The sequence below is a fragment of the Micropterus salmoides genome, unplaced genomic scaffold, assembly GCF_014851395.1.
Source record: "Micropterus salmoides isolate LMB-PRFRI ecotype aquatic unplaced genomic scaffold, ASM1485139v1 Ms_hic_scaffold_11, whole genome shotgun sequence".
In the NCBI taxonomy this organism is placed as follows: domain Eukaryota; kingdom Metazoa; phylum Chordata; class Actinopteri; order Centrarchiformes; family Centrarchidae; genus Micropterus; species Micropterus salmoides.
This window is the reverse complement of record NW_024040152.1, coordinates 14201186-14224888: the sequence shown is the minus strand read 5'-3', so window position 1 is coordinate 14224888 and position 23703 is coordinate 14201186. Positions and strand designations below refer to the sequence as shown.

The 23703-nt window shown below is 41.6% G+C and overlaps 2 protein-coding genes across 3 annotated transcripts; one reads left to right on the top strand and one right to left on the bottom strand.

Annotated features, from left to right (window-relative positions):
• Positions 1–1923: 1923 nt before the first annotated feature.
• Positions 1924–14584, top strand: cops7a (COP9 constitutive photomorphogenic homolog subunit 7A). Its single transcript, XM_038711092.1, is given in 9 exon segments — positions 1924–2034; positions 5682–5775; positions 5778–5803; positions 7724–7799; positions 9967–10055; positions 10832–11034; positions 11151–11256; positions 12483–12652; positions 14032–14584. Coding segments are annotated over 8 exon segments (804 nt in total). The 5' UTR covers positions 1924–2034; the 3' UTR covers positions 14072–14584.
• A 1342-nt stretch (positions 14585–15926) lies between these two features.
• On the bottom strand, positions 15927–23622 carry LOC119897407 (PILR alpha associated neural protein). Of its 2 annotated transcripts, XM_038711091.1 has the most exons (5): positions 22649–23622; positions 22031–22449; positions 21552–21630; positions 18141–18287; positions 15927–17451 (listed from the first exon to the last, which is right to left on the bottom strand). In XM_038711091.1, exons 1-5 carry the CDS (start codon positions 22657–22659, stop codon positions 17430–17432), a joined length of 678 nt encoding a protein of 225 aa, XP_038567019.1. In that variant the 5' UTR covers positions 22660–23622; the 3' UTR covers positions 15927–17429. The 2 variants fall into 2 exon arrangements, with proteins under 2 accessions (XP_038567019.1, XP_038567018.1); XM_038711090.1 differs by lacking the exon at positions 22649–23622 and having other exon boundaries at positions 22031–22640.
• Positions 23623–23703: the final 81 nt, after the last annotated feature.

The window sequence follows — 23703 nt, the reverse complement described above, 5'->3', positions numbered from 1 at the left end:
CATATAAACTTGCCTTGCCTTGTCAGCTGAACCTCAGGTCAGGACTGGGTGTGTACAGACCAGATTGGGTTTAGTTAAAGTTGTGGGTTTACTGTAACAACTGAAGATCCTTCCTGGTATAATAAAACCATAATCATAAAGTGTGCGTGTGAATTTGAGTTTTACACCTAGGCAATGCATTATGTCAATGATGTACACACATGTTGTGTGTGTTTAACTTAAGGAGTAAAATAAGCCAGGAGGATTGGTGTATTTGATATCCACTTCTGGACCTGCCTGTCTTATATACAGAAAGAAGGAGACTGGAGATGCACAACACAAGTACTATCTAATTTTAACACTTAATGTATGAAATCATTTTAAATATATACTTTATATTGAAGTTGCTATACTGCATTCATTTTAAATTTTGATGATACTGAAGAAACTGTTCTGAACTGTCCAAAGCAAAATAAGCCGCCTGTTAGATACCGAAATTAAAATAATATAAACTGACTTTAGCAACATCCAAATAAATGTTAAATGTATTTGTAGTAGACACACAACAATGTCCATTCTTGCACCAATACCTCAGATAACCTCAGAAGGAGGCATTTTTCAGAAATGTTCACAGTTGTGAGCTTACCCTGTCTATCTCCCTTTCCTCATCTCTCCCTCTGTCACAGATACTGGGATCAGTGGAACTCAGAGCCAGATAACCACCAGTAAGGCAGGGGACATGGATAGGACTGCGCCACCTTAGACAGCCACTCAAAGACATGGTTTGATGTTCCTTGTGATCACAGTTATAGACGGATCTGCCAGATGGATGCCATTCGGCTCAACTGAATCGTCCTACAACAGAAAATAGTGCAGAACTGGAAAGTCTGAAAATGACACACTTTCTGGGTTGTGACAGACAATGCAAAAATGAATGGACACCAAAAGGTAATTTTTGTGATATGCAACATATGCACCCCCGACCGCAGGATAAGCGGTTGACTACGGATGGATGGATGGCAACATATGCTCAGGAGAGTTTTTTACTGAAGGTGTAGTTCATGGAAATCTGTGCATTATGTTGAGATGTTACTTGCTGAAGGAAATAAGTATCATGAATGACATGTACTCTGCATACCTACTTTTAAGTAAATCTATAATGAAAAACATTACATTAAAAGAAAATATAAATTGTAGTATTGCTCTAATTTTATGAAGTGCTTCATCAAAATTCTTTTTTTTGTTTGAATGTTACATCATCCAGGTCTGACTGCAAAAAAAAAAAGAAGTAATGTTGTATGCCATGAATGCTGTTATTTTCTGTCTCTGCTGATGTTTAGAAGAGATTTCTGCAAATTCACAATTTTAAACAGATTATTTCAGAAATAAAATTGTATATTTTATTTTTATATATATGTATATTTTTTAAATATTTTAATCTTGTTGCATCACTGCACTACTTCAGACTTAATGTATGTCAATGGAAATAGTCTTTTTTTATATAGTCAACCTTTTGTGTCTATGTTTTTGTTTTTTACACTCTACAACATACAAACATCCACACAGCATGCTGACAAGCAGTTGAAGTCTGGTCATTGATGTAATATAATAAAGTAAATGTAATATACTGGATAAAACACTGGTTTCCAACATTTTTTTGCTTGTGATGATTTAAAATGAAAAAAGGTCTACAAGTGATAGTCTTCGTCTGGACATGAGCTGTTAGAGTTCAACCAAGAAAGAGTTTTCACTAGAAAAGAAACAATAATTAGAGACATGGCAGACAAAAGCCCTCCCTTGTTTTGTCAACTCCTCCATTAAGTTATCTATAAAGAACAAATTGATCTGATTATGTTTCAGGTGGCATAAATCACATGACCGCTAGATGACGCTGTCTGAGCCCCTGACACAGATGCTGATCGACAGATTCTCTTGTCCCGCCCACTTCACTTTACTGTCCAATCAAAGATTACGTTGCTGTGTTGTTGTACGTGCTCTGACAGCGGAACTGAATAATCGAAATACAGGCTGTCTGCTAGAAACCAACACAACAAGGTAAATTTAAATACACACAGGCTTATTTTAACAAGTTTGTGGAAACAGTTACGTGCATATCGTATCTCCCGGTTATTTACGCTGCACAGTAGTATGATTTAAGTCACTAGAAAGGGTTAAAATGAACTGAGGCCTAACGTCAACGGTTAAGCAAAGCCTTGCGGTTGGTTAGCCGTTAGCAAATGAGCTAGTGTGACACATTGAGCTTGAATAGTGGCTAACACACATTTTAAAAGAGAACTGCTAAAAGTCTCGTAGCTACAACGATATGTTTGTTAGACACTTCATCTGTCATTTGCATTCATGTTTAGTGACTGATAAGCTTAGATGTTAGCTAGGTGATATAGCGGTGCAGCTATGTTAATACGGTGGCAGGGAGTCAGCTGAACAAGCTTTAACTGTTAATCTACCTTGTTCCTTGATCACCACCTTACATGACCAGAGACGTGCCTTAAAACAACAACTTTAGGTTTTGGTTGAATTTTTATCTTTTTAATATGTAGGTTGAGCTCTTGAAACAGTAACGAGTGTCTTACAGTGGCATTTGATGCTCTATAACGTTACACAAGTCTGTTTCGTATGTTGCTGACAATTGTCCTGTGTATTTGTAGTCTTTTGTGGATTTTTCACTTTCACCAAGTTAACTTTGCTCACGCATTGTTTTTCTGAAGCAGTTACTTCACTACATATGCAGTCACAGCCATTATTAAGAAAAATGGTTTTAATTACTCCCACGCTGAAAAGAAATCTGACAGTAGCATAACCTTTTGATAGTAAAGTTTCAGTTTCAGCCAGGAAGAGAATACCCTTACTCTGTATATCTATATATATTTGTGTAAGATCAATTAGTGTTGAAATAATTAGTGGATTAAATGGAACAGTAGGTCGATGTATTGTTTCAATTATTTATAATGCTAAAACGTCAGACGTTTCCAGAGGGATTGCTACCTTTCTCTGCTTTATATCATTTTGAATTTGATTTATTTTGTTTTTAGATTGTTGATTGCACCAAACAAGCTATTTGAAGATGACATCTAGATCTTTGGGAAATTGTGATGGAATTTTTCAATTTTCTATTAATGCACTTAATGGTTAATCAAATAAGTGGAAAGACAATTGGTAGCTTAATCAATAATGGATATAATTGTAGTTCCATCCATTCTTAATGCTTAAATAATATCCTTTTAACTCACAGCGCACACGCACACTTTATATCATTCAGTCATGTTCTCCTTTTTAGAAATAAAACAGTGACATACACTTTTAGCACAATTCCAGGAGCTTAACCTTTGCTGCCATCATGGCTGCCATACATCTTTAAGATGTTATATCTTTAAAGTAACAGTGCTTTCACTTGACTGGGACATTGCAATAAACTGATCACCACTGCCTTTATGTAGTTAACCCTCTTAACTTAGGTGGAGTGAGTATCCGGTACAGATAATGTACTTTTTACGAGTAGTAGTATCATCACAGTAAAATGTGTCAATATCTTTTCTGTGTACTTGCTCATCCCTATCCTTAACGTAAAGTTTTTCCATTTAGTTGATGAAGTCATCTTATCCCAGACTTTTTGACAGTATATTGTATACTGTATATCCTTATCAGCCTGTTTAAACTCTTTTCTATGTTTACACTGGGTAAACTATTCAGAGTCAAATCTTCACTGTTTTTATGTTTATGGGTATGAACAATATTTGGCTGTACAACATAAGAATAACATTTAAAGAAGATTTGGGGAAAACATATGAACCCCTTCTTATTAGAGTTGAGAGTCTATTGAAGTGAGTGTTCCTTTAATGAGTTTGGGTTATGATACACAACGGTGGAAGCTTACAGCTGCCAAATCCAATTGTGAATTGTTTACGTGGTTCCTTCTTATTATTTTATGGAATATTTTATTCTGTTTGATTCTCAAACTCTAAATAGAATCTAAAACTCTCCATAGCAGTACAAATAACAAAAACAACAACTGTAAAATGTTATCGGTACAACAGAAGGTACTGAGGCAAAAGTAGCATTTTATATACAAATAATATTTGATCACATTGTGCTGGCATGATACACAATTAAACATAGGCAACAATAGGCTAAATGAATAGATGAAGTGATTATCTAAGGTCATTACTGCATGACAAAACAGTGTATCACAATGAGTATCTATACCTCCCTTTGTGCTTTGACATCCTCGGGATTATTATTTATTGTCAGTATTATTTTAGTATTCTTAGTGTATTATTCAATTTTATTTGCATTTATTTTTATATCCCAGGGGTCAGTAAGGTGTTCTGGCAGGTCCGCATATTCTAGCCATCTCTTACTGATACACAGCCAGTCGTCCATTTAAATTCCAAGGGATCCATCTGTCTATTTCAATAGAAATAGACAGATTCAATAGAAATAGACAGATGGATCCAATCCTGCCCTTGTGTTCAGAGCTTGATTTGACTTTTAAACAATCCTGAAATAAAAGAGGCACTGTTTCTGAAACAGTGTAGGTTAATTACTTTGGCTGCAGCACATGCCTCCTCATCTGTTCACCTTGCCTGAGAATATGCTCTTTAGATATCGTTTATATTGGTGTAGTGGGACGACATATGCAAGATGTGCATATGTGCATCTAAATGCATCAGATTTAAAATGATACCATACATAAGCACTGACTGAGATAAATAAGAACCAGTCAGACTAGTCTTAGCTCAGCGGTGGGTATTCAGACTCTCTGTTGCATTCATTTTAAGATTTCGCCTCAGGTAATAAAACCAGTCTGATGCAACTGCAATAACTGTTTCATGTATCTTTAAGACTAAACTTCCCTTGTGTCCCAAGAAGTGTCTTCTGGGATTAAGATCTTAAAATATCCCATCAAAGTCACAAGGACATCTTCTCACATTGCACACTTCGAAAGGACACACGAATAGTCTCAGACTGACATCCGGTCTGTGCTATTTCTTTATGTGTAGGTCCTTTTCTACTTTAAAGCTCAGGCCAAAGTATAGAAAACATTGACATCAGGTTTTGCATGAGGCAGTGGTCTAGGGTTTTTTTTGTCCTTGTTTTTTTATTTTCAGGACACACTTTCTGGAGAGTAAATATCTGCTCAAGGCATAGGCAGATTCCTGTCACTACTTAGGTAATTATTCTGCTGTTGCCTTCAGCCCAAGTGTATTTGCATCGTGTCTCTATGCAGGCAACGGGCTTTGATGAATATACATGCCCTGCTTCGCATTCACTTCACTTGTTGCCCGCATTGCTTCTACCTAGTGCAGCTTCTATTCCACTTTCTGAGTAGCTCTCCGGGTAATTTGAGGGTTAAGTGCTTTGGTCAAGAGTACTTGGCTTTTAGACACAAGATGAAAAGGGAGTGTTGTTCAACTCTGTGTCCTTTTAACAGGGCACAGGTTGCTGGACAATATTTCAAAGGGCATGACAAAGGTTTGGGATTGTTAATAGAATATTGATGGAAGATTGTGACACAGTGTCCCTAAACAGCATTTCCCACCACCATAATAATGTGGCAGAGCCAAGGAGGTAACAGATGTTATTTCCTTGATTTTACAGAGCTCTGCTTATCTTATGTGTCTTTCTTTAGTACTTTTGTCTCACCTGCTAACTGTGTCTCTGTGACCTGTGTCCCCTGGCATCAGATGGAGGTGGAGCAGCTCCTGTCTCTGTCAGGCTCAGCACTGGCCCAGGCTGTCAGCTCCCTGCTGGAGACCCCAGGCCTCTACGTCTTCTCTGACATCTGGAGCTGCCTAATGTCAGAGAGGTAAACACACTCCCTCTCACTTTATCTTCCTCACCCTTTGTGTCTTGTGGGACCTTCTCAGACCTGAACTCGGGCATGAAAAAAATCCATCTTAATCTTCACAGCGAGACAGTTATTCTCACAAGTGGTAATATATCCACCAAACCACATTCAGAGGGGTCAGTGATGCATGTGAGCCGATGTGACCACATTGTTGGTGGAGCATCAACACAAATGTATTTCCTAACCACGCTGGGCCGTGTTATCACCTATGGGAATGTATATATTTCTGCATCGATGATGTAATCCCTGTCCCAACTCACATCCCAATGAACACATCTCTACATAGAGTTCCTGGGTGTGAATTTCAAAATGTACATTACCAACATATTACGTATGTTGTATGTTAAACTTAGGTATGAGAATACGTAGTTAGCACCCTATTTTGGAAATGAAATGCTACTGTTACAGTAGAGTAGGACTGTGCGACACAATTTTTCCATTCAGACCACAGGGGATTTTTACTAAGGAATTATGTCCCCTTTTGATGTCATGTTGTATCTGTCCATATTTACTAAAAGACCATTCAAAGCCTTTGTGCAGGTAAAATGGAAGACAAGCAGCCCTGCTAAAGAAGTCATACAGAGGACATTGGGTCTGAAGTTTAATGTCTGAGAAAAGCAGGTGTAAAATCAGCAGCGCTGTTTTATTGGATGAACACAAAGGCAGAGAGACTAACCAAGTTGAAAGAGTGAGTGAGAGAGACATACAGTGAATGATTGAGAGAAATGGTTTTGACATTGAAAATACATAACCTTGGCTGCAGTGAATAATATTACAGTAAATTAAATAAAATGCATCATAATCTTTTAGACAAAAGAGAAACAATGCAACAGTCTGTTATTTTATAACACAAATCTTTACCCTTCTGTTCCCCTCAGTGGTTTTCTGCTTTAATAAAGTTTTTCTTTATTTCACAGCAGGTCTAGTCCTGTGGAATATAAATGTAACAGCCAGTAATACTTGCATGTAATATTATTTTAATCTTTAAAGCAGTAATCTTTTTTTCATCAATCTTATCTTGTTTTAAATTTTATCAAAAATCTCCCACAACATTGGAATATTTATAATTTTTCCTCACATACAGTCATCTTCTTGGGGGTTGAAGAAAAGCTTGCATTTCCAAGTCTCTTCTTTTCAAACAATATTTCTGACAGAAAACATTTTCTTTTGCTCCTCCCTGCTTTCCAGACATGCGCAACACTCCTCAAATCAGTGCGGTGTTTATAGAAATCAGATGAACAGAAATAATCTAGTCAATAATCTGTTGGGCTCATTTACATCTAAATGGAAAAAGTGCGGCGCCCCTGGTGGTAATTTTGCCAAACGTAGTAGGTATCCCCCTGGTGTGTACTGTAACAGGTGAAGCAGTTTTAAACAGAAGAAGAATCTATATGGTTGAACAGCCACATTTAAATATTAAATCTTGTAAAATTTCTTTGCCGAGACAGACTAGGAAAAGGTTGTTGGTTCATTAGTTGTGGAGAGGTACGTTTTGCTCTATGTTTATTTGCTTTGATTTGGAAATCAAAGCATCTCTTCTCTTTTTGAGATTAATGTGCATAATTTTGTGCATGGTCCCTGATATAAATACATTTAATAAACATAATAAGAATCTGCTGATAGCTTTGAGTCAGTATAAGGAAACACTGTGCAAGTGATTCACTCTGGTATTTGAATATTGAACAGGGATCTGAAGTTTGATCAGAATGGATCATCAGAGTTAAGTCTTCATGGGTCTCTCTCTTTCTTAACCTCATTGAGTCTCAACAGGACCTTTCCTCAGTCAGTGTGCACAGTTTTTATGTTGAGAGTCTCATTACTTCTGTGTTCTGCCACATAATTTTCTCTTTCCCCTCATCTTCCCTCTAAACCACACAGCTGGAGAATGGCCCTCATGCACCAGTGTACCAGCTCCTGAACCTCTTTGCCTATGGAACCTACTGCGACTACAAAGGTATTGCAGTGGCAGCACAGTGTAAATAAGTAATAGGGCAGCCCTGCAACTCTCTTATTATGAGCCGTATTTCTTTGCTGCAAGGCAGACACCCTGACACAGAGGCTTAAACACCCTCACCTGAGACACTGCAGGTCTGTTGTTCACTGATAAAATTACTGGAAAGTTTTTTATCTGTTTGGGCAACTTTTCATCAAGCGCTCTGATTGCCTGATGATTGTCTTTGTAGCAGCAGTGCTGGCACAAAAGGAAAATAAACAAATCATTTGTGCCTTAATTTGCTGTCTTGTGTAATGCAGTGGGAATCTTCAACAAGTGGAATGTTAATTATGTCTTCTTTTATGCTGAATATCAAGCAGTAGCCTGGAAAAAGAATGTAGCCTACTTTATTGTTCCCTTCCCTTTCGAGTCACACCGACAGGGAGTGCATTTACTTTCATAGAGCTGTGTAGTGGAGCCCTTAGAGGACCTGTCAGAGCTGCCGTCTCGGAGAGTGTGAGTCCCATCACCAGGGGAGGAGTAGGAGACAGTGGCTGTAGACCGACTTCCTGCAGAGTCTGTTCTCTGACTGCTTAAACAGCTCCACACTCATCACCTACATGTCTCTGTGTAACATTAGGCCCCGATCAGACACAATTCGTTTTTTGCGGTGAGAGGCGCCTTTTTTCAATTGTTTTCTATTGGCAGTGAGCGTTTTGCGCTCTGTTTATGCGCCCTGGGCGCCTCGCGTTTTCGAAGGAGTGCTCTGAGCGCACAAAGTTGAAAAAATTCAACTCTGAGCAGAAAAGCGCCCGAAGTCATTTTTTTTCATTTTCCAATCAAATGAATGGAGAGATGGAAGTTTACAATTCCTTGGATTATCTGGAGACTGCAAAAAACTGTCCCCACTCATCCTAAAATAAGCCTTGAACCTACAATCATCTAGGGCTGAAACTATTCATCGATTAAACCGATTACTAAAACGCTTCGTTTAATCCATATACAGAACAGTGTGTCGCACGGACATTTATTACTGTCGCACATCGCGCTTACGCTGTGAACATGACGTGATTTTAATGGCGCTGTTTGCAATGTGGAGGAAGAGAGGGAAACTAGGGAGGGACAAAGAAGAAAGTGTCCAAAGTATGGGATTATTTCAAGCTAAAGAAAACAACAGCAACTCTGTAATGTTACAGTCTGTCCACCTTAAAACGAAACTTATGTCGCCTCGGCAACAGCACGACAGCATCTGATCAGAAAGCAGCAGGTGTTCTGCCCGCGGACCACAGACAAGGTTACAGCAACTTTAGCATTTAACTGAAATCATGATTGATTGTTGAGTTGAACGCTAGCCAGAGTAAACCGCAGTCCTCAGCTGAAAATGTACACGTGCATTTGTTGTTGTCCTTTTTGGGCCGTGAGTTGTAACTTCACAGTCAAGAGTTAACTGGGTGTCGGGGAGCTGCACCTTTTAAGTCACTCCCAGCTCTCGGTAGCTCAGACAGTCCCTGCTACCTGCGTGTGCTAATCCATCCTTCACCCATATTCTTTGTCTTTATAATTGGGGTAGGGCCGCCGCCGCCACGCAAAAGTACTTCTTAAACGACGCATCGATGAATCGTTGAAATAATAGAAGCTTCGAATACTAAAATTAGCTGCAGCCCCACAACCATCATCATTAATATGAAGCTACTGGACCAGCTGGTGGTACTACCAGCGGTGTCTCCTCTTTATGAGGGTCTCATGTACCCACACGGATTTCCGTTTCCCTGTCTCCTGCATGTTTGTAAACCTCTCACCCTTAAACAATGCCAGAGACAGATGTTTTTAGCAACAAAAGACATAAACCTGTGTTTTGATCAAGTTTCTGCTAATATGACGGTTATTACTTAGCAGCATACCAAAGATTACAGATCGTTGACAGCTGATTCGGTGGTTGCCTAGCAACATAAAAACGAAGCGCACTGCTCTTTTCTAAATTCAGCCAAAAAAGGCATTGCTGTGCACCTCCCGTTGTCAAACCTGCAAAGCGCTTTCTGTCTGATCGGGGACTTACTCTTCAAAGTAATAAGTAGCGCCTCAATTATGTGTGACTGCTTGACCCTCAGCAAAGTGACAATTTAAACACTGCTCTGGTATAGTTTTTCCTATTGTGTTTTTTATTTTATGTTCTTCTCTGCTGCTGTAGAGAGAGCAGCCTCTCTTCCAGAGTTGACCCCGGCACAGAAGAACAAACTCCGCCATCTGTCCATCATCAGCCTGGCATCCAACCTCAAGGTACTGATTCATTCTTTTGCTGTATGCAGGTGAGCTAATAATGTTGTATTTGTCTCAAAAATAGAAAATAAATGTAACTGCTGCCATTATATTGCCTTAGGCTTCATAAAGCAAGATATTAATGATGTTTCAACAATTCTACTTTCAAATATAGCTTTTGCTAGTTTGTTCAGACAGATTTTACCATCCAAGTTCATGTGAGGTTGGCTGTGATTTTAAGCTTGTGACTGTTTTTATCAACAGCATAGCCTTTCAGTCTCTCCAGAAAAAGTTACCAGCAAAACTACTACTGCTCATGTCAATTTAAACTTCTTAACCCTCCTTCCATGAGTTTTAAATGTTCTTTTTTTTTTCTTTCTTTTTACTGAATCTCTCATTTCAAGCAGACGGCACCTCTGCTTATGCCCTTTTCTTTCTCTGTTCCTGATAAATAATTGATTCATTATTCTCACCAGCTCTGTCCGTTTTTTATCTCACTTTCCACTACCTGTGCTCCTTTCACTCCTGCTCCTGTTTGTCTCCTTAATATGTCACAGCTTTCTCCACATATAGGCCTGAACTCAGGACATTAATTGCCCAGTGAAGGACTGTTGAATTGTCCAAACTTTCCTTTCATCTTCCATGACATTTAGACAAATGGGCAATTTTCACTCAGCATTTTTTTGTAGCTTTCCGTTAAACCTTTAAAGTGGAATCAAATGATCTGCCTTTATACCTCGGTTAAAAAGGAAAAGAATATGAGGATTAAACTCTGGTCGTGTCTTTTTCCCCCTCAGTGCCTGCCGTACTCACTGCTCCTGCAGCAGCTCGAGCTGAAGAATGTGCGGGAGCTGGAGGACCTGCTGATCGATGCTGTTTACTGTGACATCATCCAGGGCAAACTGGACCAGAGGAACCAGCAGGTGGAGGTGGACTGCAGTGTGGGTCGTGATCTCGGCCCCAACGAGCTCCCCAACATAATCAACACACTGCAGGAGTGGTCAGTGTCACCTCTGTGTGTCTGTGCACACACTTTAGATTTATGTCTCAATTATCTGTTTTCCGAACTCACAATCGGCTTTCTCCTTCCCTCCATGTCTGCCGTTTCTGTCTCAGGTGTACAGGGTGTGAGGCGGTGCTGTGTGGTATTGAGGAGCAGGTCTCGAGGGCAAACCAGTACAGAGAGAGCCAGTTGAAAGTCAAAGTCCAAGTGGAAACAGAGGTTAGTCCCTCTTTTGTTCTGCCTACAATTCCCTCAGTATTTCCCCCCAGAAAATCCAGTAAATGTGACGTTTGTGTTCCTATGCTTCCAGCTACTTGTGGTATTTTAGTTTCCCCCTGACTGCATATTTTGTTATTTTGCATCTTGTTTGAGGGTCAATCCATATAGCCTGTTCATAACTCTAACTTTCAAGGATAAGTTCACGGTTCTTCACATTTGTCTTAAAAGGTTAGGTGCCCGTATGAACACTGAAACGGCTTGCTGCAGTCATTCCTCCTGTTCATACTGGTTTTGAAGACATCCATTCCTAATGTACTTCTAATGTAAGTAATGGGAGAAAAAATTCAGTCCTTGTTCTGTGCAAAAACAAAAAAAACATCCAAGATTACGGTCTTCTTAGTAAGAAATTCAGTCTGTGTTCCTGTCCCTCAACTGCAGGTCAGCAAGGAAACGCTGTCTGTGGAAACACAGAGGGAATTTGTACTAAATAAAATAGTCGATGAGATGAGTCTTAGTTTTCATTGGTCAGTTAGTCGCAGAAAAGATCCAACAACCTGAAACTCCTTTCGGGAGCTGCGCCTTGTCGTTAGGGCCAGGACGCAAGTATCAGGGGATTGTAGCAACACAGAACTTTCCTCAATCATTACTGCTTGTCGTTAACAGGCGGCTCGCTTTTTTGCCCCTTGGAAAATGTATATTTTATAGGTTCATTATTATTTTATTCCTCTGTAATGTAGCACAGTGTGAACAGTGATACTTATTCTTATAAGATTCTTTCTCAGCCCTGGAAATCTTTTCTGCTCCATTTTCTGATGCCTCAAAAATTTATATTTAAATAATTAAATGAATATCACAAACATGAGACGACTAGTCGACTAATGGCTTGAACTAATGACTCTACTAAATGGACTGTAACCTTTGGAGATACCCCCTTTCTTTGATTAATTCAGACTGCTGAAGCCTCATATTAGCTTCATATACACTTTTCAGTACATTTTTACACAGAACAGGGACTGTGAATTTTGTCCACCATCACTGACATTTAAATCACGGTATGAAGGGATTTCTTATTGACCAGTAGGAACAATTATAGCAAACAATACCTGTTTCAATGTTTATATGTGGACCTTACTATTGTTTTGAGACAGACATGAAACATTATAACCTTTAACTCATCCCCCCTCTTTAATCTTTAATTTTTTAATCACTCTCCACTTTCCCCTCAGGTGTCAAACCTGCAGAAAACGTTAAAGGCCAGCGCCGCCTCTCCGTCTTCAGGCCCTGCTCCCGCTGGAGCCGCCTCCAATCAGGATGCAGACCAGCCTGCAGAGCCACGAGACCCCGCCTCCTCTCAGGAACCACGACAACCAGGGAAAAAAAGCTCTAAGGTGAAAGGGTGAGTACTTTGACATCACATTTGTATTTACTGCGATTATATGGAGGAATGTGGCTCCACACAGGGAGGCCGCCAAGTATAGTCCGCATGAGTTTTCTGAGCATCTTGGATGTTACGGGCTTTCTATACAAACAAACCAGAGTTTGCATACAAATTGCATTCATTTTTCTAAAGTATGGCCAAGCATTTCAGAAATTGGATACATAAAATGTGTTTGGCCATGTAGAATAATTTACTGAAATTATGTTTTATTCAGAATTGTTGGTGCGCTGTTCAATCAAGTTTGTGTTTTTAAGCAGGATGTCCTATTTATTCCTACAAGTCACAAAATTTAAACAAAAAGCTACATGTGGAGTTTTTTTCCATTAAGTTTATTTTATTGCAGCTTCTCCTTTTGTTCTTTAGAGCACTTTGTAACTGTGGTTTTTGAAAGGTGCTTTATAAATACGAATTTACCTAGTTATAACCGCAGCACTATAAAGACTCTACTTCAAACACTAAATTAAAGCCATTAGTCCAATGTTCTTTTAGAGAGCAAAGTTAATTCAACAGAGAACCCGCTATGTTTCCATTTTTTTCAATAAACACTAAAGAGCCAGCTGCCGGTGTAAGTGGTTTGCCTGTGTGCGAACGTGCGCATGTGTCTACATGAAGTAGCTTTATTATCAGATGCATATCAGTGTTTTGCAGCGGTGTTCTAACCCTGCTATCAGGGACCTTCTTTTTTTTCCCTGTTCTGCTTCTATCCGGTACAATTACAGATGGCTAATTTCACATCTGTCCTGAATTGTAAAATGTCACTGGATATACAAATGCCCCACGTGCTCTCCTGAAAGAACTGTTTCTCCCTCCAGTGATCAGACAAGATGCTTTGCTCTTCTGCTGTTTATGTTGTTGCTGCTGAACAGAAAGCAGTGATTATTTTCTGGCTGCCTGTCACATTTTGATGAAGCATAGAGCCCTATAATTTTCATCACTCAGCACTGCACCTCATTCAAGTCAAGATCCACTTTATGTTTTGAAATCCAAATTAATGATAGCTTAACCTCAATCCTCAAATTAAAATGAGTTTTGACACCATTTCTTTATAAAGCTATTTAAAGGATGGGACTAACTGTGCAGCAGTTATTATTAGAAAAAGGTTCTTTGCAATAATTCTTTTTCATTTGCAGAAGTAGAAAATCCACTGAGATCAATTTCAATACTAAATTCAAATATTAGATATTCTAACACAAAGACGCTTTTGCACCCAGGTTGCATCAGTAATATGTTGGTTTAGTTGTGCAAGTGGAAAGTAAACATGTAAATCATGAGATTGTTTTGACAAATCCCATACAAAGTACCAATGCAGTGTTTCTTTCTGGTTGTTTTCCACTCAGGCTGCGCGGCAGTGGGAAGATATGGTCCAAGTCCAACTGAAGACACAAGACTCATATGTGGAGACGGCAGTACTGATGGACACTCTCACAAATTAACGAACACATGGACACGTTGACGGACAAACGGATATATTAAAGATGTGACAAATGTTCACGGACACCCTTGCCACAGTAAAACCTGGAAGCTTCATGGGAACTACTAAATCTCACCTTTGATGGAAATTCAGAAATGCACACTGGCTGATGGAAATGACAGGTGTGACAATACACTCTTGCAGTTTTTAATAGCGTAACAGGCGGACTATTAGTGTACACACACACACATACACACAGCACTTGTAACACATCAGGACAGAACAGCAGGAGTCAGTTGCCTTTGACCAGAGTCATGATCAGTGTATTTAACACGTATGTGTGCTTCTCTTGGTTTAAAAATGTTCTTTTGGTTTAGATTGATTCTATGTTGCTTTGTATTTTTTCTTTCTTCTGAGTTGGGACATGTGTAAAATCTGAATATAAATTGTTGGGAAATAAAACGAAGCCCTGTACTTATCTTGACTGTCTCATTAATGTCACTGTCACTTCTTTTATTAAATGCACTTCAAAGTGCATCTCTGGAGGGTGCACAGCTAAATGCTAACTCGCAGAAGGGGGCTACCCGTTAAGAGGTCAAGCCATTAATTAGGGCAAGTCCCCAAAGAGACTAATGTATTATAGAGCTGAGGCTTCCCCTGTGCACAACCAGCATGGCCCCACACACATCCACACACACACACACACAAGTGCATTCATATTTCATATGCGTATGTTATGCCCAGAGCTTCTATTTCATTGTTGAAATTGCCTGCCACTCTCTCTTGTACCTCCATCACACATTCAAAATTCCCATCTTTTACTCTTTTGATTCTGTAAATTCTCCGATCTTCATCCTGCCTAACATTAATGGGTCCAATTAGCTGACCATCAGCAATAATGAGAGGGAAATACACTGAGAAACTATGATCGTGTTTCATTTAATCCTGCATCTTTTGCCACCCCCTGCTACCACCAACATCCCTCCCACTTCTAGAAATAGTGGTGTTAATTTAAGTCAGTGTGATTCAGTTTCACTGGTTCAAAGTTTTTACCAGATTGGAGGTGTGAATTCTAACAGCTGTACACCTCTCAAAGCGTTTGTCAGTGAAAGAGGGTTAGCTGGCGGACGTGTAATGTGGTGGCATGTGAGTCGCGTGCGTTTTATTATCGGTGTGAGCGACGACTCTGTATATGCAAGTTCACACCTAACTTCTGCATTAGAGTTTGTTGTTTGGCCACCGTGGTTACAAATTGCTGCAGCGTCTGCTGCCGTAGCTCATAACTAGATGGTCATTAAAACTTCAGAGTGGAACAAAGCCAATCAATTACTTTGATTGATCAAGAAAATGCCCAGAGGAGATGGAAACACAGCAGGCTGATGAAGAATCTCAATACACTCGGGTGGCATTTCTCCTCTCACGCCTTGATTTTATTGACATTTGTTTGAAAAACTGTACACAGAGGAAATTCTTGCTTAGCATCCTGTTAATCTTTCTGAAGCGGGAGGAATCCATATGAGGTGAGGAGATAAAGAAAAGCTTCAGACACAAGCAGCCGCCTTATTCTTCCTTTTCAGCTGCTCCTCTCTGGTAAAAACATGATTGGCACATGCAGTACTTTTTAATGCCAAGCCTATGGTTCAAAATGAATGCAAGGCGGTGGACTGAATGTTCACTCCAGGGAGAAAAAGATTAGGATACAGGGTTAGCTATTAAAATGCACAGTGTAAAGCTTTGTCCTTCCCATAAAGCATTGCAGATCGCACAGCTCCCAGGGGAATTCATTCAACATGCACAGAAATAAACAAATAGACACAAAGCTAAAACACCAGTTCTGAGTCTTTATTATTTAACTTCGATGGTACAGAAAGACCGCATTTCTACAGGATTGCTACTAAAAATCACAAGACTGGATATCTGGAGGATTGCACGAGCCACGCATGATGCCACCAGCACTATGTGTGTAGTGGAAATGTGTGTACGTGGGGGGTTCATGTCTCAAAGCTGCTTAAAAAAGTTGCCAAACACAAACTGACATTTGGCTTTGAAAGGTTCTGTAAGATATCACTTGCTGATAGATAAAATAGACATTTATAAATAATAGATTTGAAGCAACTCTCACAGGTTTTCTTACTGTATACATGCAGATTCATTGGAGAGACAGAAATTATGCTCCTTGATGTACTACTTTCCTTTGGTGCACCCAAGACAGCTGATATAGAGTGACTTGGTAATGATATGAAGGGAATGATGGTGGTTTTGTTTTCCAGATTGATGGCTTTCAGGTGGAAAAAATTCCTTGTTGTTGTAACATCAGTCCTTTGATCACTGGTACTGTTCACAGATGCTCATTTCCATGACGACATAAATCTGTCTATGTTGTGCACCATCCCAAACCTTTGGGAATCATTGATTTTCAACAGGAATGCTTGTTCTATCCATCCCTGTTCTGAATATTTTATCTCCACCACTCTCTGCTTAACCCACCTCTACACAGTCCAGCAGGAACAGAGTGCTCACAAAGAGGTGAACGTCGGCCAGATAATTAAGAGAACAAATCATGAGGAAAAACTGAAACAAAACAGTCTCCTCTACACATTGCTGAGGAAAAAAGCCACACTATTTGCATTTCAGGCGCCCAAAGCGGGGAATAAACAGCAGTTTTTGGAGCGTGACATGTTAAACACATTGCCTGTTGGCTACAGCCGTGCCAAACAGCTTTGTGAAATACCCCGTTCAGTATTTGGAGATGCTGAGAATGGCTTTTTTTTAACCATTTACAACCCAGATACAAGCCTGCTAGACTGAACTGAATTTGAGCATCATTTCATAAAAGAACAGTCAGTGAGGTTAGAATTAATACTGAACGGCTTCTCATGTGCAGCTGGATCACTGGAAACAGTTGTGGAAGCACAGGTAGGGCATATCTGGGTTAATGGGATGTTGCATGGTGGTTAAACTGCTTGTTTGTGAATTAGTCATGGCAGGTCGAAGCGAGTGGATGGGTAACTTGGCAGAGCTCGGGGGCCATACAGGCGATGGAAAACAGGGAGCAGGTTAAAATGACGCGGCGCCACATAAAAGAAATTTACACCAAGCACAGAGGAAGGACGGAAGGAAGGGGGGCGGGGGGGAGCAGCGGGGAGATGAGTTTGGGTTTTTTAGACCTCAGGGGAGCTGAGGAGTTTTAGGATACCTGGGATCCCTGAATTCATTTCACAGTTTCAGAGAAAATAAAACAGCGCTGTGGGCACACCCTCTGGTCATGTTGATGTTCGTCCTCAGGCCCCATAGAAATGTTTACCATATGGAAAAACAGTCACCTCAGAGGTTCACAACTGGGATCCTGACACAGCAAGAGACACAGAGAAGAAGAGTGAGAGAGAAATAAAGAGGAAAAAAGGGAAGAGGGGAGGGTTGTGGGAAGCTTGGGAGCCGTGATGATGGGAGGAAAAGACAGAGGAAGAGAACAGAAGTGGAGCAGAGAGGCCTGAAGCTGGAAAAGAGGTGTACACGCAAACGGAAAGCTGCATCACAGGAGACTGAGAGGGCGGCGTGGGGAAGAGACGGAAGAGAAGGAGGAAGAGGAGGAAGGTGGAGGAAAAGCTGATGGGGTGGGGGGGGTGGGGGGGGAGCACTGGAGTACAGCACTATAATTATCCTGATTGAGATTAACTTTAAATACCCTCAAATAAAAGCATCATTTCATGGACGGCGGCTAGGCGCCTTTTCACAGGCCCATGATGACTCATCTTGAGAGGGAGTTTAAAACACTGATACATCTTACAGCAGCACCAACACTTCAGCCCTGACTACTCCACAGAGAATAGCACTACTGTCCAATTATACTCCATGTACATCCTTACAATGCATGCAAAAGAGGTAATAAGGCTGCTTCACTCTCACACACACACACAAAGAAGCAAACTTGAATCCAGAGGTGCACGGACGGATACTTGTGCATTCACACCAGACTTATAGACTTAAGACACGCACACACTCAGACTGTGCAGAGCTGGTGAGGCGACTCATTACCTCTCCCTGTCGGCGAAGGAGGAGGAGGTGCTGTGCAACGTCTGCCGGCTGTCCTCCGAAGCGAGGGAACGAGGGAGCGCGAGGGAGAGGGGGGGAGCCACGCCACGGGAAAGCGGGGGCGGATGCTGGGAACAGCTGCGATCGTAACTGGGAGAGATAGTGGCACAGATAGATGGAGAGAGAGAGAGGCAGAGAAGGGAGGAGAGGGGAGGGAAGGAGGCAAGAAAAAGAAAGAGAGGAAGAAAGAAAAGACAAGGATGGAGAGGATATGGAAAGGGAGTGAAGAAGGGAGGGAATGGGGGTTGTTGGAAGAGGAGACAGACAAGAAGACAAAGAGAGATGCAGACAGAGGAAGAAAAAGATGAGAATTAAGGAAAAAGATAAAGACAAAGAGGGACAGGAATAGAAACAGAGATGAAAGGACAAAAAGAAAGTTGGAGTTTGAAAGAGACAGATAACAGTAACAGAAGGTTAGAAAGAGAGACACAGAGAGCAAGAAGTGGTAGAGGTTGACGTTGAAATTAAGGTAGATGGTCAGAGAAACAAACATGGAAAAAACAGCAGGATACGGAGAAAAGACGGGGGGGGGGGGACAGAGAAACAAAGTCAGAGAGCATCAAGAACAGCCGAGCCATTTAGCGTCAGCGAATACATTACACTGCCACTGTGAGAGAGAATTAGTGCACTCATCGGACTCATTAAAACGCTGTCAGAGGGGAGAGGGAGGCAGAGCGAGAAATGGGGAAGGAGACAGGCACTGTGGGATGACAGAGGGACCGAGTCGGGGGGGGTGGGGGTGGGAAGGATGCAACAAGGCAAAGAAATGGACAGAGGGGTGACGCATCACTGAGGTGGCGTGCCATTACTTCCGTAGGAAGGGTGAGTTAGGGTGAAGGTGCCGTCAAGAGTCACAGGTTCAGGCTCTTAAGAATACTTACATGCACAACAAAGCTGTTCTCACAGCCATAAAAGCCATCCTGTTCCCTCATCTTCCCTCAGTAACACCTGTCTTCTTCGGGCTGGCTCTCCTCTATCTCTCTATATATACTTACTCACACACACACTTATACACAAACATCGTCACGCTTGATAACAGCCACACTGACGATTTTAGGGCTGGGAAAATCACTGAGCACATATGCCGCTCTTCTATAATCATAATGAACTGGATGGTAGCCAATTTCCACTATAGGCTATCATTTCAGTCCATCTGTACCCCCCACCCGTTCATTCCGCGGCACTTTCTCCATCTAACACATGGCGTTATTTACACATTTATGACACTGAAGCACGAGCCAGTCTATAGAGTGGGGCTGCTGCCATGTCTCCAGTCTAAATCCCTGTGATTCTCACTTTTGTGAGGCCACTTTGGATCCACCAGCAGCGTGGGTTTTCCTCCATGACGGGGGCCGGTGAAGTAAGTTATCGAAATAACAGCGAAGGCCACTCTCAGGAACAGAGAGAAAGGGGGTTTTATCGTGTATCAGCTCACGGCAAGCTGGAGGATTATCTATGGATCTGCAGCCGGACCAGCGGCGCTGGGAGAGATAGGAGACTGGTGAGGGAGATAAGAGCGGAACCAGCTGTGCAAAGACAGGCATGCGCTAGAGCAAGAAAATGACGATAACTGGAAGTAAGCGAAAGACCCTCAAGAAAGAGGGGGAACACAGGTATTCAGGGAAAGAAAAAAATTCACTGGAAGGTAAAGTGGAAGGAGGCCCAAGTGAAAAGAGGGAGGGTGGGATAGAGAGAGAGCGAGAGGAGATAATGCAGGAGTGCGGGAGCAAAACTAGGATTAAGAGAGAGTATGAAAAAGGAGAACAAATTATACAGATCCAGGCAATGAAATGAAAAATTGATACAATAGAAATGTGGGCAAGATGATCAGATAAGAGAATTACAGTAATGAGGAGGAGAGAAAAAGTATAAATCGGTGAGGAAAAAGAAGGAGATTGACAAAAATGAGAATAAAAAGCAGTGTCAGATGCAGGAAGAGAGGAGTCCCAGCGGTCAAATAAACTAGGTGTTATTGGTTCGATCAGCAAAGAGTGGAAGTGCTCCACTACATCATATAGATGACTCCCCACTTTCAGCTAATGGCCATGTGTGCAGCGATGACTTGCTGCGAGGCCTGAAAACGTAACATATAGAGAACCCCCACCCTGTGTTTACATTCTCTGAGAGGTTTAATGGCCAGTGGGCTGTTAAGGCACATTGACACCAGTGAAGCCATGCTATTGCACAAGCCTGTCAGGCAACAGATCTGTTTTTGCTTCCCATCCCGTCCTAATGGTTATAGTGAATGTTTAATCATTGCAACTCCAATGGCACTAAATGACACATCTGTGCCAACTGTGACTTCCAGGAACACAAGTGTTGTTAATAAAGTCATTAGTAAGCAATTACTCAGCTCTCACTTTAGGAGGGGAATACGTAGACAGACACATTACGTAATCATGAACAACGGGCTCACGGACAAGACGACATGCACATGCAAACACATTTGCTAACTTTCAAGGTCCCATCTTCACTGAAACCCACACATCTGGCCTCTTCACTACTCCTGACACAACAGTCCCCATCCATACATTTTCATCTTGACCCATCAAATGCAAGTCTTCAGTTTTCAGATCAAAAAAATCAGATTCTAGATGCTTTCAGCCCCGTTTTTCAAAACACAGTATACTCCAATCTCTTACGTCCATAACGATGTAACTAAGTAACTAATTTCTAAATAAATGGTTCCCAACGTATTTTACCACTTAAAAAAAAGTTGTCTGCCTGAGACTCCTCTTCACTGTTTGGATGTGTCTACACATTATAAGCAGGCCAAGAAAAAGGTGATTAGTCCCTCTAAGATTGTTTTATCACTATGGAAGTACCATTATCCAGTAATTAACAAGATAAAAAGCACAGACAGGTCTAACGTCTGAAAATTTAAACCCAATTTCGTGTAACACAAATATGTTTTTTCTGCTTTCCTATCTTGTTAATCATCATTTGACCCCTTAGGGGGGACCTGACTTGGAAGTAAATCTACAGTTGACCTCAACACATCCCTTTTTTATCTGAGGTACATATTATTCTGAAAAGAATCTATTTTTTCAGGACAAATATAATCCAGGAGGTCTAAATGGTTTCAGATCAGGCACTTCATTTAACCTTCTCAGTCTTAAAGTGCCCGAATTTTAGAAATCCAAATTGACACCATATTAAGGGAGAAATCTTGTGGGGGTTTATTTTGGCTAATCCACAACTTCTACCATAAGGTCTTTTAATCAGCAGAACCAGCTCAGGTCGTAAGAAAGTTTCCAGATCATTCACTTTGATTGAGCAATGCCCACTTTATCTATATATGTGGCCATACACACAGACACAAACAAGCTTTTTGAGGACAGTTTAGGTTCCTACCAGAGTTTGGATGTAATGACGACTGCTGTCAGGATGAGAAGCGAGGAGATGGTCACGGTGACGTAGAACTGAGGGTCCACTGTAACACACACATACATACACATACATGCTCATGCTGTTACTAATCTCAGACCATGACCATGTATAATTACATCCAGAACAAAAGAAGAAATCAGTGAAGCCAGCTGGAACATGAAATTTGAAGTGCAAGACGTTGGCCCCCAACTATAACACTAATCCAATGACGTCTTCTCTGTGTCTTGGAGTTTGACAGCGGCCAATTCCTCTCTGTGAGTGATGAGAACTTTATTAGGCATTCCCCGCCACAGACACAGCCGGCTGCACACAGCATGGTGTCAGCCTTCACCCTGGTGACAGCTAATTCCCTGGAGGACTTGTGGCATGTGTGTGTTCACATGGACTGCGGCTCGTGGCCACCTTTATTTAGAAATCCTTCATGTGCATCTCCTGATGCCCACCTTCCTCAGGCTCCGTCTCCTCCGCCTCCGTCCCTCCGTCCTCCACTCCCTCCTGGTTCCTAGACTCCAGCGGTGCCTCCTCTCTGGGCTGCATACTTGCACCAGGATAAGGCCAGTCCTTGGACGTGGCGGTGTTGGCTTCCTGCTGGTTCCCATGCTGGTGCAGGGGGTCAGTTTCCTGGGTAGAGAGGAAGTGGTAGGTCTCATCCTCCAGAGGCTGCGTGGGACCCCAGACCACAGCCCACAGAGGGGTGGGTGTGACCTGGGCGGTGACGGACAGCTGGACCGACAGGGCGTCCACCTGCTCCTCGCCCTCACTGTCGTCACGGTTACAGGTGGAGGGCTGTGTCACCAGAGCAACCAGGAGGAGGGAAACGAGCCAGCGGAGGGCAGTCAGTCGTGCGACAAGAGAGATGGAGCTGGAAGAGAAGCAGAGGAGAAAAAATGAGAGGTGGTGGAGTGACAGAGAAGTTGTCTGAGAAAATGTATGTCTACCGGCGCTCTGCATGACCTCATCAGCAGAGACATTGATTCCCTTGCCAGCCATCAGTCAGAATGACATTTTATGCAACTGCACCCCATACATCCCTCCTTCACCTCAGATACTATCCATCTTACCATCTCTCCATCGCTTCGCTCTATTCACTGAGACTCCGCTCCTCCACTCATCTCTCTCTGTAAGATCGGACAGAGGGGCAAGAGAGGGAGAGAGAGAGGGAGAGAAAGGGGGAGGGTCCAGCTTTTTTTCCTTCTTTTATGTTGCCAGATAAAAAAATATGTTAACATAGAAACAGGCAAGAGGAATGGAACAAAACCAACTCCGTCACTTTTTTTTATAAAAAAAATATACACAGACTCCCCTGGGCTTTTCAATCTAACACTCAATTATGCGCCACATGTTCATACAATCCACATCTGCATGCAAAAACACCCGAAAGTACACGCTCATTTTCTGTTCTGCTCTCTCACACACATTTACAGTGCGCACACCTGAGCACAGCACATTAATCATCATTAGAGGCGTCATGCATGGAGCCAGTACTCTATATGGCACTTTGAGAGGTAACTTCCTATCCAACAACTGCTGCCTAAATGCCACAGAAATGTCACTTTAGAAACACACGAGCACACCGGGAGACGGACACAGACACACACGCACTCCGACACATATCAGTTATCATGCCTACCTCTGGCAGTGGAGAGAGGGAATGAGAGAGGGAGACCGAGAGGAAGGGGGAGATACAGAGAGCAAGTGAGGGGAAAAAAAGCATCGGTTGCCGTAGCGACTGAGACATGTAGAGTCTGCAAGACTAAGAGAGGGGAGAGAGAGAGAGAGAGAGAGAGAGAGAGAGATATGTAGGGAGGGCAAGAGACTGTAGAAAGGAGATTTAAATGCTAATTATGTGTTTTTTTAAAACGGGTTCAATTAAATGGACGGGGAGGAAAAGGAATGAATTTGACGAGGCAAACAGAAACTGATACTGAGAGCGACATTAATAAGCTCAGGCGGGAGGTTAAAAAAAACAACCCCAAAAACTCTTCAATTATGTTTACAAAAACAGCAAGGACACCCCAGAGAGAAAGAGACAGAACTACAGACAGCAAGGAGGAGGAGGAGGAGGAGGAGGAAGGAACAAGGGGAATAAAGATGGAATAATATTTCATTTACATAG

What these genes read in the sequence shown, in the direction of transcription:
- LOC119897407 (XM_038711090.1), bottom strand. Translation starts at nt 22,577, where the DNA reads ATGGCTGGCAAGGGAATCAATGTCTCTGCTGATGAGGTCATGCAGAGC. An exon ending in GTCATTACATCCAAACTCTG is followed by an intron (nt 18,288 to 21,551) that starts GTAGGAACCTAA and finishes TATCTCTCCCAG; the next exon opens with TTACGATCGCAGCTGTTCCC. An exon ending in TCCTTCGCCGACAGGGAGAG is followed by an intron (nt 17,452 to 18,140) that starts GTAATGAGTCGC and finishes TTGCTGTGTCAG; the next exon opens with GATCCCAGTTGTGAACCTCT.